Source organism: Mandrillus leucophaeus, unplaced genomic scaffold (assembly GCF_000951045.1).
Source record: "Mandrillus leucophaeus isolate KB7577 unplaced genomic scaffold, Mleu.le_1.0 Scaffold1, whole genome shotgun sequence".
Taxonomy (NCBI): Eukaryota; Metazoa; Chordata; class Mammalia; order Primates; family Cercopithecidae; genus Mandrillus; species Mandrillus leucophaeus.
Window position 1 is genome coordinate 14,064,217 of NW_012098097.1, and position 12,616 is coordinate 14,076,832.

Sequence of the window (12,616 nt, forward strand, 5' to 3'; positions counted from 1 at the left end):
GTCTCTACTAAAAATACAAAAAATTAGCCGGGCGTGGTGGCATGTGCCTGTAGTCCCAGCTGCTTGGGAGGCTGAGGCCAGAGAATCGCTTGAACCTATGAGGCAGAGGTTGCAGTGAGCTGAGATTGTGCCACTGCACTCCAGCCTGGGCGACACAGCGAGACTTTCTTTTTTTTGTAGAGACAGGGTCTTGAGATGTTGCCCAGGCTGGTCTTGAACTCCTGGGCTCACATGATCCTCCCTCCTTGGCCTCCCAAAGTGTTGGGATTGAAGGCATGAGCCACTGCACTTCACCTCTTTTGCTCATTTTTTAATTGGGTTGTCTTTTTATTATAGAGTTGGGAGTCTGTATTCTATATACAAGTACCTTGTCAGATATCTGATTGCAAGTATTTTCTCCCATTCTATGTGTTGTTTTTTCATGTTCTTGATGGTTTCTTTTGAAGCACAGAGTCTTTAATTTTGAAGAATTTGGGCATATCTGTTTTTTCTTTTGTTGCTTGTACTGTTGGTGTCAAAGAGTCCTTTGCCAAATCCTAGGTTGTGAAGATTTACTCCTATGTTTATCTCTAAATGTTTGATAGTTTTAGCTCTTACATTTAGGCCTTTGATCCATTTTGAGTTCCTTTTTGTATACGGTGTATATGGTGTGAGGTAAGGGTTCCGTTTCATTCTTTTGCATGTGGACATCCAGTTGTTCCAGCGTTTGTTGAAAGGACTCTACATTCCCTGTTGAGTGATGTGGGCACTCTTGTCAAAAATCTGTTGACCATACATGTATGGATTTATTTCTAGATTTTCAATTCTATGTATTGATCTGCTTTCCTATCCTTGTGTCAGTACCACACCGTTTGGACTACCATTGCTTTCTAGTAAGTTTTGAAATTGGGACATGTGAGTTTGTATTTTTTGTTGTTGTTGTTCTTATTTTTCAAGATTGTTTTGGCTATTTTGGGTCCCTTGCAATTTCATAAGAATTTTAGAATCAGTATGTCAGTTTCCATTGACAAGGAAGTCAGCTGGGATTCTGATAGGGCTGGTATTCAAGGTATAGATCACTTTGGAGAGCATTGCCTGTCTTTTTTTTTTTTTTTTTGAGACAGAGTCTTACTCTGTCGCCCAGGCTGGAGTGCAGTGGCATGATATTGGCTCACTGCAAGCTCTGCCTCCCGGGTTCATGCCATTCTCCTGCCTCAGCCTCCTGAGTAGCTGGGACTACAGGTGCCTGCTGCCACGCCCGGCTAACTTTTTTTTTGTATTTTTAGTAGAGATGGGGTTTCACTGTGTTAGCCAAGATGGTCTTGATCTCCTGACCTCATGATCCACCAGCCTCTGCCTCCCAAAGTGCTGGGATTACAGGCGTGAGCCACTGTACCCAGCCAGCATTGCCATTTTAACAGGGTTAGGTCAGATTTATTTCATTCAATTAGATCTTTTTTTTTTTTTTTTCCTGTTTAGACGGAGTCTTGCTCTGTTGCCCAGGCTGGAGTGCGCAAGTAACTAGGACTACAGGTGCCCACCACCACGCCCGGCTAATTTTTGGATTTTTAGTAGAGACAGGGTTTCACCATATTGGTCAGGCTGGTCTCAAACTCCTGACCTCAGGTGATCCACCCGCCTTGGCCTCCCAGAGTCCTGGGATTACAGGCATGAGCCACCATGCCTGGCCAATTTCTTTTAACAATGTTTTGTATTTTTCATAGTTTAAATTTTGCACTTGTTAAATTTCTAAGTACTTTTTTTGGGGGGGGGGTGCTATTGTAATTGGAATTGTTTTCTGAATTCCATTTCCAGATTGTTCCTTGCTGGTGTCTAGACACACAGTGCTCCGTGTGTCTTGTATCCTGCAACATTGCTGAGCTCATTTGGTAGCTCAAATTGCGTGCATGTGTGTGTGTGTGCGCGTGAGAGAAAGAGAATTAAATTTTCTATACATAAGATCATAATTATCTGTGAATAGAGTTCTACGTCTTCCAATCTGGATGCCTTTTATTTCTTTCTCTGGCATAACTGCCCTGGCTAGAACCTCCAGTACAACTTTGAATGAAAGTGGTGAAAGTGGACATCCTTGTCTTGTTCCTGATCTTAGGAGAAGCTTTCAGTCTTTTGCTACCAGGTGTGATGTCAATGTGAGCTTTTCATAGATGCCCTTTGTGGAAGTTCCTTTCTGCTCCTCATTTGTTGAATGGTTTTTTTTTTTTTTCTTTAATCATAGAAGAGAGTTGGATTTTGTCAAATGCTTTTTCCGTATCTACTGAAATGATCACGTGATATTTTCCTATTGTTATTAACTGATATTTGATGTTAAATCAACCTTTCATCCCAGAGATAAATTGTACTTGATCATGGTGTATAGTTTCCTTAACATGTGACTGGATAAGCTTTTCTTTTATCCTTTTAAATGTCAGAAAGTATCTATTATAAATTAACCTTGTGGTTTTTACTAATTACTGAAACGTTTTGCAGAGACTTTGAACCTAAGGCAGAAAAATATTGTTTCTCGGAGGAGAATTAAAAAGAGAATGAAAATGTATATGTTGTTTGTAGGCAGCTTTTTAAAAGAATTACATTTAGAAACATAAAATATATGCTATATTAAGGGTTTATTCACTTTTGGTGTTTTTCATGATATGAGAGTGCAAAGAACATATAGAAACTGGCAGTTAGCCAGAAGGAAGGAGGGTGACTGGTGTTGGTGTGTGTTTGTGTGTGTGTCTTCAAATCTCTGGTGCTGGACACTTAAGGAGGCAGTATACAAGGAAATGAAATTATTCTAAGAAATGTGAAGTGTTTCACTATCTTGCTCTTTTTGTGGCCTTATAAAACAAGTTACAGTAGGTTTCTGAAATGCTGTTGAGTAGGTAATTTGCTTTTGTTATTTCAAAACAAACTAATGAAAAACTTCTAAATGTCCTTTTTTTATGACTTTTCTTGTAGTCTCAGACCAGTATCCTTCGGGGGCTCTCTTGCTATAATCTGCAGAAATTTGGTACCCTCTTGTCTGCTGTGATCACTAAGTCCTGGCCTAGGAACAATGGGGAAGCCGTGGACAACTTGGATGACATTTTAAAACATCTGCTCACGTGGGCAGATGTCAAGCATCTCTTCAAATTGTGTGGTATGTTTGCGGGAGTGCTGGGAACATGAGCTCAGTGAAGGTGGTGCCTGTCTGACTCTGGGAAAGGTTGGAGGCAGAAGATTTGACATGATGATACTGAATTGGGATGGGCTGACGTTAGACAAAGGCTGCAGTTTGGACAGAGAGACTTTGGAAGGCTCAGAGTGTCTTGCATTGTCAATAATGACTAATGCTAACAGCCACTATTCATTGAATGCTTGCTGCACCCTAGTGACTGTACTGGCCCAGTGCCCTTGAACTAGCCCTTCTGAAAGTCCCCTTTAAGGCCCCCAATTTTCAGATCAGGAAACAACTGGAGAATGCATTGTGACTTACCTAAGGTCTCAAAGATTATAAGTAGTAAAAACTAAAATCCAGACCCAGGTATGTCTTGCTTATTTGGAGATCAATGTAGAATGTCCAAGCCAACATTGATGACCTCAACAGAAAGTGAAGTACTGGGCTGTCTGATTTCCCACCCAGCCCCTCTGTCCCAGGTGTTTTGTGATCAAGGAGGGAGAGAGACATTCCATCCTAAAAACGTTAGAGTCCAGTTGATGTGTGAGACCTTAGATTCCTCTCTTTTAGTGAGAGGGCACCGGATGGGGATCAGCCAAAATCAATGCTGAGCTTCCTACGGACCCGGGAAGTTGTGGGGATCAAATAACTGAATTGATATGGGAGTGCATAAGTGAAAGCTACTCTCTTCAAAAGATCATTTTTGTGTTATTTGCGTATGTTTGTTTGTTTATTTATTTATTTTTGAGACGGAGTCTCGCTCTCTCACCTGGGCTGGAGCGCAGTGGTGGATCTCAGCTCACTGCAACCTCTGCCTCCCGGGTTCAAGCGATTCTCCTGCCTCAGCCTCCCAAGTAGCTGGGATTACAGAGGTGAGCCACTGTGCCCGGCAATTTATTTATTTTTAAAACAAGGTCATCTCTGTTGCCCAAGTTACATGTAGTGCAGTGATGCCATCACCGCTCATTGTAAGCCCCGACCTCCCGGGCTCAAGTGATCCTCCCGCCTCAGCCTCCCAAGTGGCTGCTACTCCAGGCATGTACCACCATGCTCAGCCTGTTTATAAGTCGGATAGAAATTTTTAGAGCACTTTTACGTGTACAGAAAAATTGAGCAGAAACTACAGAGTTCTCATCTGTCTCCCCCACCATCACACAGGCAGTACCCTGGTATTAACATGCAGCATTAGCGTAGTGCTTTTGTTACAGCTGACAAGCCAATATTGATACATTGTTATTAACTAAAGTCCATAGTTTACAGTAGTGTTCATTCCTGGTGTTGTCCATTCTCTGGGGTTTGGATAAACCATGGCCTGTGTCCACCATTCCAGTATCGTACAGAATAGTTGCGCTGCCCTACAAAATCCCCTGTGCTCCCGCACCCACCCCCCCTCCATTTCCTTTAGTCTTTTCCAGAACGTCCTATAGTCGGAATCTTATAGGATGTCGCCTTTAGACTGGCTTCCTTCACTTAGTAATATGTATTTACGTTTCCTCCATGTCTTTTCATGGCTTGAGAGCTAACTTCCTTTTACTACTGAATAATATTCCATTGTATGGATGTGCTACAATTTGCTTACCCGTTCACCTAATGAAAGGCATCTTGGTTGCTTCCAAGTTTCTGCAATGATTAATAAAGCTACTGTGTTTGTATGTTATGGTGCAGATAAGCTTCCTCTTCTCCTGATACTGTATGGCTCTAATATTACTGGGAGAGAAATCCTCTGTGGTTCAACTAAACATACATAAAAATTCTGCCCTCTAAATTTGTCATAAAATCAATTCCAAGATTTTACAAGATAATGAAGATTACAGAGTATAAAGTTATCACGTGGCTGTTTCTCTCTCTGCATATGCTATGAAAATGTCTCCCTAAGACCATCTTGATATGCTTTACTAGGTATGTCTGCATCCCTGGTACAGTTTCTTCTGCTGTAGATATTCCTAGGGTGGGGGCTTTTTAAAGAAGATTCTGCGTATTCTATTTAAAAAATATATTCAGGCCAGGTGAGGGGATTCATGCGTATAATCCTAATGCTTTGGGAGGCCAAGGCGGGAGGATGTCTTGAGCTCAGGACTCTGAGACCAGCCTGGGTGACAAAGTGAGACAAAAAATTCTCTCACATTGTCTCTACAAAAATTTTTGAAAGTTTACCAGCCTTTGTGGTGTGCACCTGTATTCCTAGCTACTCAGGAGGCTGAGGCAGGAAAGTCAGAGATTGAGGTTACAGTGGGCTATGGTTGTGCCACTGCACTCAAGCCTGGGTGATAGAGTGAGACCCTGTCAAAAAAAAAAAAAAAAAAAAAAAGGAAGTCAGTCCATCCATATGCTGAAGGGGACATGGGTTTTAACCAGAGAAATGTGTCGCCCAGCTGATTTTGGCCATTGAGGGAGTCTGCTTCGTGGACAAAGAAGCTGTTCAGGGGATGAATCTGGGCAAGACCTAACCGTCGTGGGGGAAAGCAGAGGGGAGTGGAGTGACTGGCGTATCTGGAGCCACTGGCTAGCTGTTGCCTGTGTTTGAGGAAGTGGGGGCAGAACAAGAGGTTATTTGGAATTCCCATGGTATTGGCAATGAGGTGGGAGGTGGGGAGCACAGCACACTGTTTTAACTATGTTGTTCATCTGTTCAGGAACCAATGAGGAAATACTAGCAAATATTACAGAGGATGGCAAGAAGTTGATGGGTGCTGCTGACTCTGTGTTCACGAAAATTGCTGGTGACCTCCGAAATGGAACGATTTTAGTTGGACAACTGGAGCTGATTATAAAGCACAAGAATCAGTTTCTTGACATCTGGCAACTGAGTAAGCATCAAGTCGAGATACGCACTTCAGGCTCCTGAGGCATTAAGTAGCTTGAAGATACGTTTGCGTGTGCATTTTTGTAAAGGAGATGATCATCTTAGCCTTGATAATGAGTATCTCTTCTTGCTCGTAAGTTGATAGGGGTGGTTTATAATTCTCAAGAACATCACAGGAAAGTGATAAAATAATGGCCATCTGGAAAAAGTGGCTATGCGCAAAACCGTCCTAGTCCTTGTCTGGTGGCGGGGAAGGTGGGGCACATTCAAAGCGTTGCCATGGAAAATGGCATCTGTTTGCTGTACTGGGTTACTTTATTGTTGTTCTTGTTTTCCAGAGGAAAAAAGTCTTTCACCCCAGGATGAAAAATGTACTATGGAGGAAGCCCTGAATTGGAGAATGGAGGAACTGTTATTTCTAGAGAAAGAGAAAAGATGTGTTGATAGTCTCCTGAAGATGTGTGGGAATGTGAAACACCTAGTACAAGGTGGTATTCCTAAGAAGTGAACAAAGTTGAGGGCTCTCAAAGGGTTTGAGGAGAACACAGTAAGAATGGATCTCAGTAGCAGATCTTTATTTTGGAGAGAAGGCTTTAAAATTTTTTCTAAATTTGCATTTGTTGGGGGATCGCTTTCACCTCTTTTAGATTCTTCTTTTCACCTCTTTTAGATTCTTCTCTTTGGTATTTATGTCCACATTTCCAAATAACATGCTTAAATGTCTCCTTGATTTTTCTGGCATCAGCGTGAGCTGCTGACACCCGCTGTGGAAGATGAGGGCTTAGAGCCACGCATTTCTGGCCTGTGCCCTGCACACATCACCTTTCCACCTCCTGTTGCTCCCTGTTTTCTCACAGTGGAGTCGCATCATTGTTTAGGGTTAAATCATCAGGACCTATACGGATCAGAAGTGAACCACGAAAGAAACCGTGATCATTTTCCACGTTTTGCACAAACTCTCTGTTTTCCACAGAATTACATTTCCTGTCAAATGCTGTTTTCATCGTGTTAATGATATGCTGTTTTCATTGTACTCATTTCTAATTCATCCCAATCTCTGCATGTCTGAATTTCCTTGAAGATCACTGGTTTGACCTTTGAGAAGGAACCTGCCAACCCTGGGCTGCAGACGTAGGGTGGAGTCTCCCTCTACCTCCTAGGGAGCCTTTGCCTCTGGCCTGGGTTAGACGACCCCGCCCCCCTCTCTCTCTTGCTTCCTCTGTTGGCAGAGCACACCCTCACTGGCTTCCTGAGAAAAGGGGGTGTAAGAGGTTAAACCCTCGAATCCTTGCATGCCTAAAGATGTCCTCTTCCTAGGTCAGTCACTTGGTTAGGTCTAGAATTACAGACTGGAAGTCATTTTCCTTCTGAAGTTTCAATGTGCTGTGCCGTCGCTGCCTCCACAGCATGGCTATGTATGGAGAAGCCCAATGCGGTGCCCATTACACATCCTTCGTGTGTGACCTGTCTTCTCTTTCTTGAAGCTCTTGAACTCTTTCTGTTACTCATATTCTGAAATAATAACATGTCTTGGCCTGGATCTATGTTCCATGGAGGCGGGGCCTGTTGTTGGCTCCCACCTGTAATCTCAGCACTTCGGCAGGCCAGGGCAGGAGGATTGCTTGAGCCCAGGAGTTTAAGACCAGTCTGGGCAACACAGCAAGATCCCATCTCTAAAAAAAAAAAAAAAAATTTAGCCAGACACAGTGGTGCATGCCTGTAGTCCCAACTACTTGGGAGGCTGAGGCAGGAGGATCATTTGAACCTGGGAGGTCAAGGCTGCAGTGAGCTGAAATCATGCCACTACACTCCAGCTTGGGTGACAGAGTGGGACTGTATCCCCCAAAAATAAAATATTTTCAGTCCCCTCTATTGGGTATTAATAGGTAGGTCTTTCAAATCTAGACGTCAAAGTCCTTGAGTTCTGGGAAATTCCCTTGAATGATTTAATTTTTTCTTCTCTTGCTGGAATTCCTGTTGATTGGATACAGGACCTCCTGGATGGTCATCTAACTGTCATCATTTTTCTCTCGAGTTTTCCACCGGTTTTTCGCTCTGGTCTTGAGAGATTTATTCAGAACCAAACTTTCTGCTAACATTTTCGTGTCAGCTTTCCTGTATATATATTTAATGTAAAGGAATTCTTTTTCTCAGAATGATCCTTTTTAAATTCTATCCTGTTCTTGTTCACGTTGCAGTATCTTCCCTGCTGAGTTATTCACAGTTTTGTTTTGGAGGTTTTGCTTTTCCTTGCATCATGTGCTGCTTCCTCCAGGTTCCTTTCACTTGTTGATTTATTTTGATTTTCCTTCTAGGTCTGGACATTCTTGTTTGTCTGTGTTTAAGAGAAAGCCCTCAAAAGTGGGTTGGCCCTCTGCGGGGTGCTGCCGTGGGGTGCCGTGGTTCGGCCTGGAAATTGGCCTGTCTCCTGAGGCCTTCTGTCTCCTGTCTGGAGGGTGTGGGCCTGGCTGCCAGGTTTCCGGGAGTCAAGAGAGAGAAGCGGGCTGGCGGGCCTCAGCATCCTACGTGCAGTCCTCCCATGGCCTGTGTTCTCAGTGTGGTTCTCCGCCACCTCCCTCTGTCCCCTGTGCTTCACGCCCCCTCCTCCTTCCCCCTGAGATTGGATAATTCATGTCTTCTGTTAGTTTCCTGAGAAAGGGCATGTGTCTAGAAATGCCCTTTTTTCTGACATGTATCTGTGGCCTCCAGTCCACACGCCCCTCTGCATTATCCTTTCTAGAAAATAAAGCATCTCTTGGCTGCTGGGGATGAAGGAGGGGGTCCACCTGCTGTGTGAGGGCATTGGGTGACAGTGTGCTGGATGGACCACGTCTTTTTTTTTTCTTTTTTGAGACAGAGTCTTGCCCTGTTGTCCAGGCTGGAGTACAGTGGCGCAGTCTCGGCTCACTGCAACCTCCGCTTCCTGGGTTCAAGTGATTCTTGTGTCTCAGCCTCCCTAGTAGCTGGGATTACAGGCATCTACCACCATGTCCGGCTAATTTTTTGTATTTTTAGTGGAGATGGGATTTTGCCATGTTGGCCAGGCTGGTCTCGAACTCCTGACCTCAAGTGATCCACCCGCCTCAGCCTCCCAAAGTGCTGGGATTACAGGCGTGAGCCACTGTGCCCGGCCTGGACCGTGTCTTAAACAGACTTTGAACCCAGTGTTCCTTGTTTCATCACCACCTCCCAGTTTGCAGTGACCTGCACAACGTGTGTCTGCTTTTTGGGAATCCTGTGACATAAAACGCTCAGCTCTCAGCACTGCCCACTGTGGCCCCAGGACTCCATGCTGTCAGGCCTCATATGTCATTTACCACTGGTGCAGCTCGTTTTCAGCTTCTAAAATTCTGTTCCTGTTATCCTGTTCACTATTCCTCCTCCTGTCCTTGTCAGTTTATGACTTTTTATTTTTTTCTGAGACGGAGTCTCCCTCTGTCACCCAGGCTGGAGTGCAGTGGCACAATCTCGGCTCACTACAACCTCCGCCTCCCAGGTTCAAGTGATTCTCCTGCCTCGGCCTCCTGAGGAGGTGGGATTACAGGTGCACTCCACCACACCTGGCTAATTTTTGTATTTTTAGTAGAGACTGGGTTTCGCCATGTTGGCTAGGCTGGTCATGAACTCCTGACCTCAGGTCATCCTCCTGCCTCAGCGTCCCAACATGCTGGGATTACAGGTGTGAGCCACCACGCCCGGCCAGTTTATGACTTTTTAAATACAATTTATATTCTGTCATCGGAGTGGGGTTTGGCAAAGAGAGTAAATAGATGCGTGTTTTCACATTGCCATCTTTACCCAGAAGTTATGATGTTTTCTTTATCATGAATATTGGTTAACAAGGCCAAGCCGGGAGGGGAAGACCTGTGAACTCTTCCCAAGAAAGAAATCCTAGCAGCTGTGTGCTCTTGAGTTCACGCAGAGAAGTCAGGAGAGTAAGTCTTAGGAAGGTGAACTCAAATGGAATCATGATTAGAGCTTTGACTTCTGACATTTTCTTTTGGTTTCTAAAGTGGACTTTGGAGAGCTTGCAACAAGACACTCACAAGACCTCAGCAGTAAAAGATTAAACGAAGCCGTGACCGTGAGACTGCCCACCTCCTCGAACTCAGAGAGGGAAACGCATTACCACCTGAGCTCCCAGGTCCGAGAAATGGCTGGGAAGATAGACTTGCTCAGAGACAGCCACATCTTCCAGATCTTTTGGCGGAAAGCCGCAGAGCCGCTGAGTGAGCCTAAGGAAGAACAGGAAGCCGCAGAGTTGCTGAGCGAGCCCGAAGAAGAATCAGAAAAGCACATCCTTGAGCTTGAAGAGGTGTACGACTATTTGTATCAGCCTTCTTACAGAAAGTTCATTAAACTGTACCAGGATCTAAAGTCCGGAGAGGTCACCCTTGCAGAGATTGATGTCATCTTCAAGGACTTTGTGAATAAATACACGGACCTGGTTTCAGAACTTAAGATCATGTGCACTGTGGACCACCAGGGCCAACGTGATTGGATCAAGGAGCGAGTCGAACAGATCAAGGAATACCATCACCTGCACCAGGCTGTCCACGCAGCCAAGGTCATCTTGCAGGTCAAAGAGAGCTTGGGACTGACCGGTGACTTCAGTGTTCTCAACACTTTACTAAATTTTGTAAGTTATTTGCTAGGGACTGTGGGGGTTTGGAGGAGCATCCTGCCTCAGGCTCTTCAGGAAGCTTGCGCTTTGTGGCTTTGAAAAGCAGGGTGGATGACTTAGAGCTTCCGTCAGGGGTTCCTGTGTGTGTGGTACTTGAGGCCTGAATATCCCAAGGGCTTTGTTTTTACCTTTGTTTGTAAATAAACTCCCTACCTTAGCCAGAGGGAGTTTTCTTGGGTCAGTATGAAGATCAAGAACTCAGGAAAGGGCAGCATTCCTCTTTTCATAACCAGGCATTTGGAAAGGGTCATAGGCTCTCTTCAGGTTACAGAAGCCAAAAAGAAAACCACTTTGTCGACGGCCCAGCTGCATCCCCCAGTTCCACCCAAAGGCCGTAAATCAGTTGTTTCTGTTAGAGTCTTATAAGAGGTGAGTCTTTTGCTTTTTTTTTTTATTTATTTTTTTGTTTTTTTTATTTTTTGAGACAGAGTCTTGCTCTGTCCCCCAGGCTGGAGTGTAGTGGCGTGATCTCAGCTCACTGCAAGCTCCGCCTCCTGAGTTCACGCCATTCTCCTGCCTCTGCCTCCTGAGTAGCTGGGACCACAGGCGCTTGCCACCTCGCCAGGCTAATTTTTTTGGTATTTTTTTTTTAGTAGAGACGGGGTTTCACCGTGTTAGCCAGGATGGTCTCGATCTCCTGACCTCGTGATCCACCCACCTCAGCCTCCCAAAGTGCTGGGATTACAGGCGTGAGCCACCGCGCCTGGCTGAGTCTTTTGCTGCTTGTGTTTTTAGGTAGAATGAGATAACGATTAGAATTTAGCATAAAAGCTGGAATCACAGCCGGGCACAGTGGCTCACGCCTGTAATCCAGCACTTTGGGAGGCTGAGGTGGGCAGATCACCTGAGGTCAGGAGTTTGAGACCAGCCTGACCAACATGGTGAAACCCCGTCTCTACTAAAAATACAAAAAATGAGCCAGGCGTGGTGGTGGACGCCTGTAATCCCAGCTACACGGGAGGCTGAGGCAGGAAAATCACTTGAACCTGGAAGGCGGAGGTTGCAGTGAGCTGAGATCGTGCCACTGCACTCCAGCCTGGACGACAGAGCGAGACTCCATCTCAAAAAAAAAAAAAAAAAAAAAATTCTGGACTCACACCCATTTACACTTGAACCCTAGTGCATGTCCTTGAGGAAGCAGCTGCTCTGGGCCTTTACTGATAAAGCAGAAAAAGCAACAGTAGTTACCTGGCGGGGTTATGTGAGGAACTGATTTTACAGTCCACATAAAATGCTAAGTGGAATGTGAGGTTCCCAGGAATCATAGTTACTCTTGATGAGAGAGAAACAGCCGTGGGGGTTAGATCATCCAATTCAAGGGTAAGAGCTCGGTGTGCCTGTTGTCACAGCAGTGGCAAGTCTAGGCATTGAGGGAGGGTAGGGCTGCTGCGATGGTCGGTGCTTGCAGCTCACAGATTCTGGGGTTCTGGTTCATGAGTTCCAGTCCACAGTAGAGCTTTTTCTTGCAGACTGATGACTTTGACAATTTTGGCCATGAAACCCTGGACCAAATCAACCAGGAGCTCATCGGGGCCAAAAAGCTGCTCCAGGACATCAGCGAGGCCCGGTGCGAGGGGCTGAAGGCTCTGTCCCTGAGGAAGGAGTTCATCCGCTGGGTCCGGGAGGCTCTTGGAGGTAAAATCAGCCTTTGGGGTTGCCTGGAAATCTGGAGAAAGTTTTCAGATGGCGCACTGTGTGGCGTTCCTAAACTCTTCGGCAATACCTCCCTTTGGCCAAGGGCTATGTGAAGGCCAGAAAGACGTTGCCTGCATGTTTTAGGGAGATGGGCATTGCTCACAGAGTTCACATCGGTACAGTATCTCCTTGTGCTGGTGTGAAAGCCACTCACTTTGCCACACCCCGCCACTTTGGATGCTGTAAATGACTCAGGTTCCTTTTCCTTAAAATCTTGCCCCCCTTCAGCTTTTTCTTCCAGTAGATTTTTTACTGGAGGACAAGGGGAGCTCTTGCCTACAGAGTTTTTTTTTTTTTT

General features: G+C 45.1%; 1 protein-coding gene across 1 annotated transcript in view; it reads left to right on the top strand.

Annotated features, from left to right (window-relative positions):
• RNF213 (ring finger protein 213) overlaps positions 1-12,616 on the top strand; it is a 168,533-nt gene that overhangs the window by 83,618 nt on the left and 72,299 nt on the right. The window contains exons 21-25 of the mRNA XM_011967440.1: positions 2,938-3,118; positions 5,770-5,943; positions 6,278-6,427; positions 9,953-10,578; positions 12,093-12,258. Coding sequence (XP_011822830.1) covers positions 2,938-3,118; positions 5,770-5,943; positions 6,278-6,427; positions 9,953-10,578; positions 12,093-12,258 — 1,297 coding nt within the window. The remainder of the gene's footprint in view (positions 1-2,937; positions 3,119-5,769; positions 5,944-6,277; positions 6,428-9,952; positions 10,579-12,092; positions 12,259-12,616) is intronic.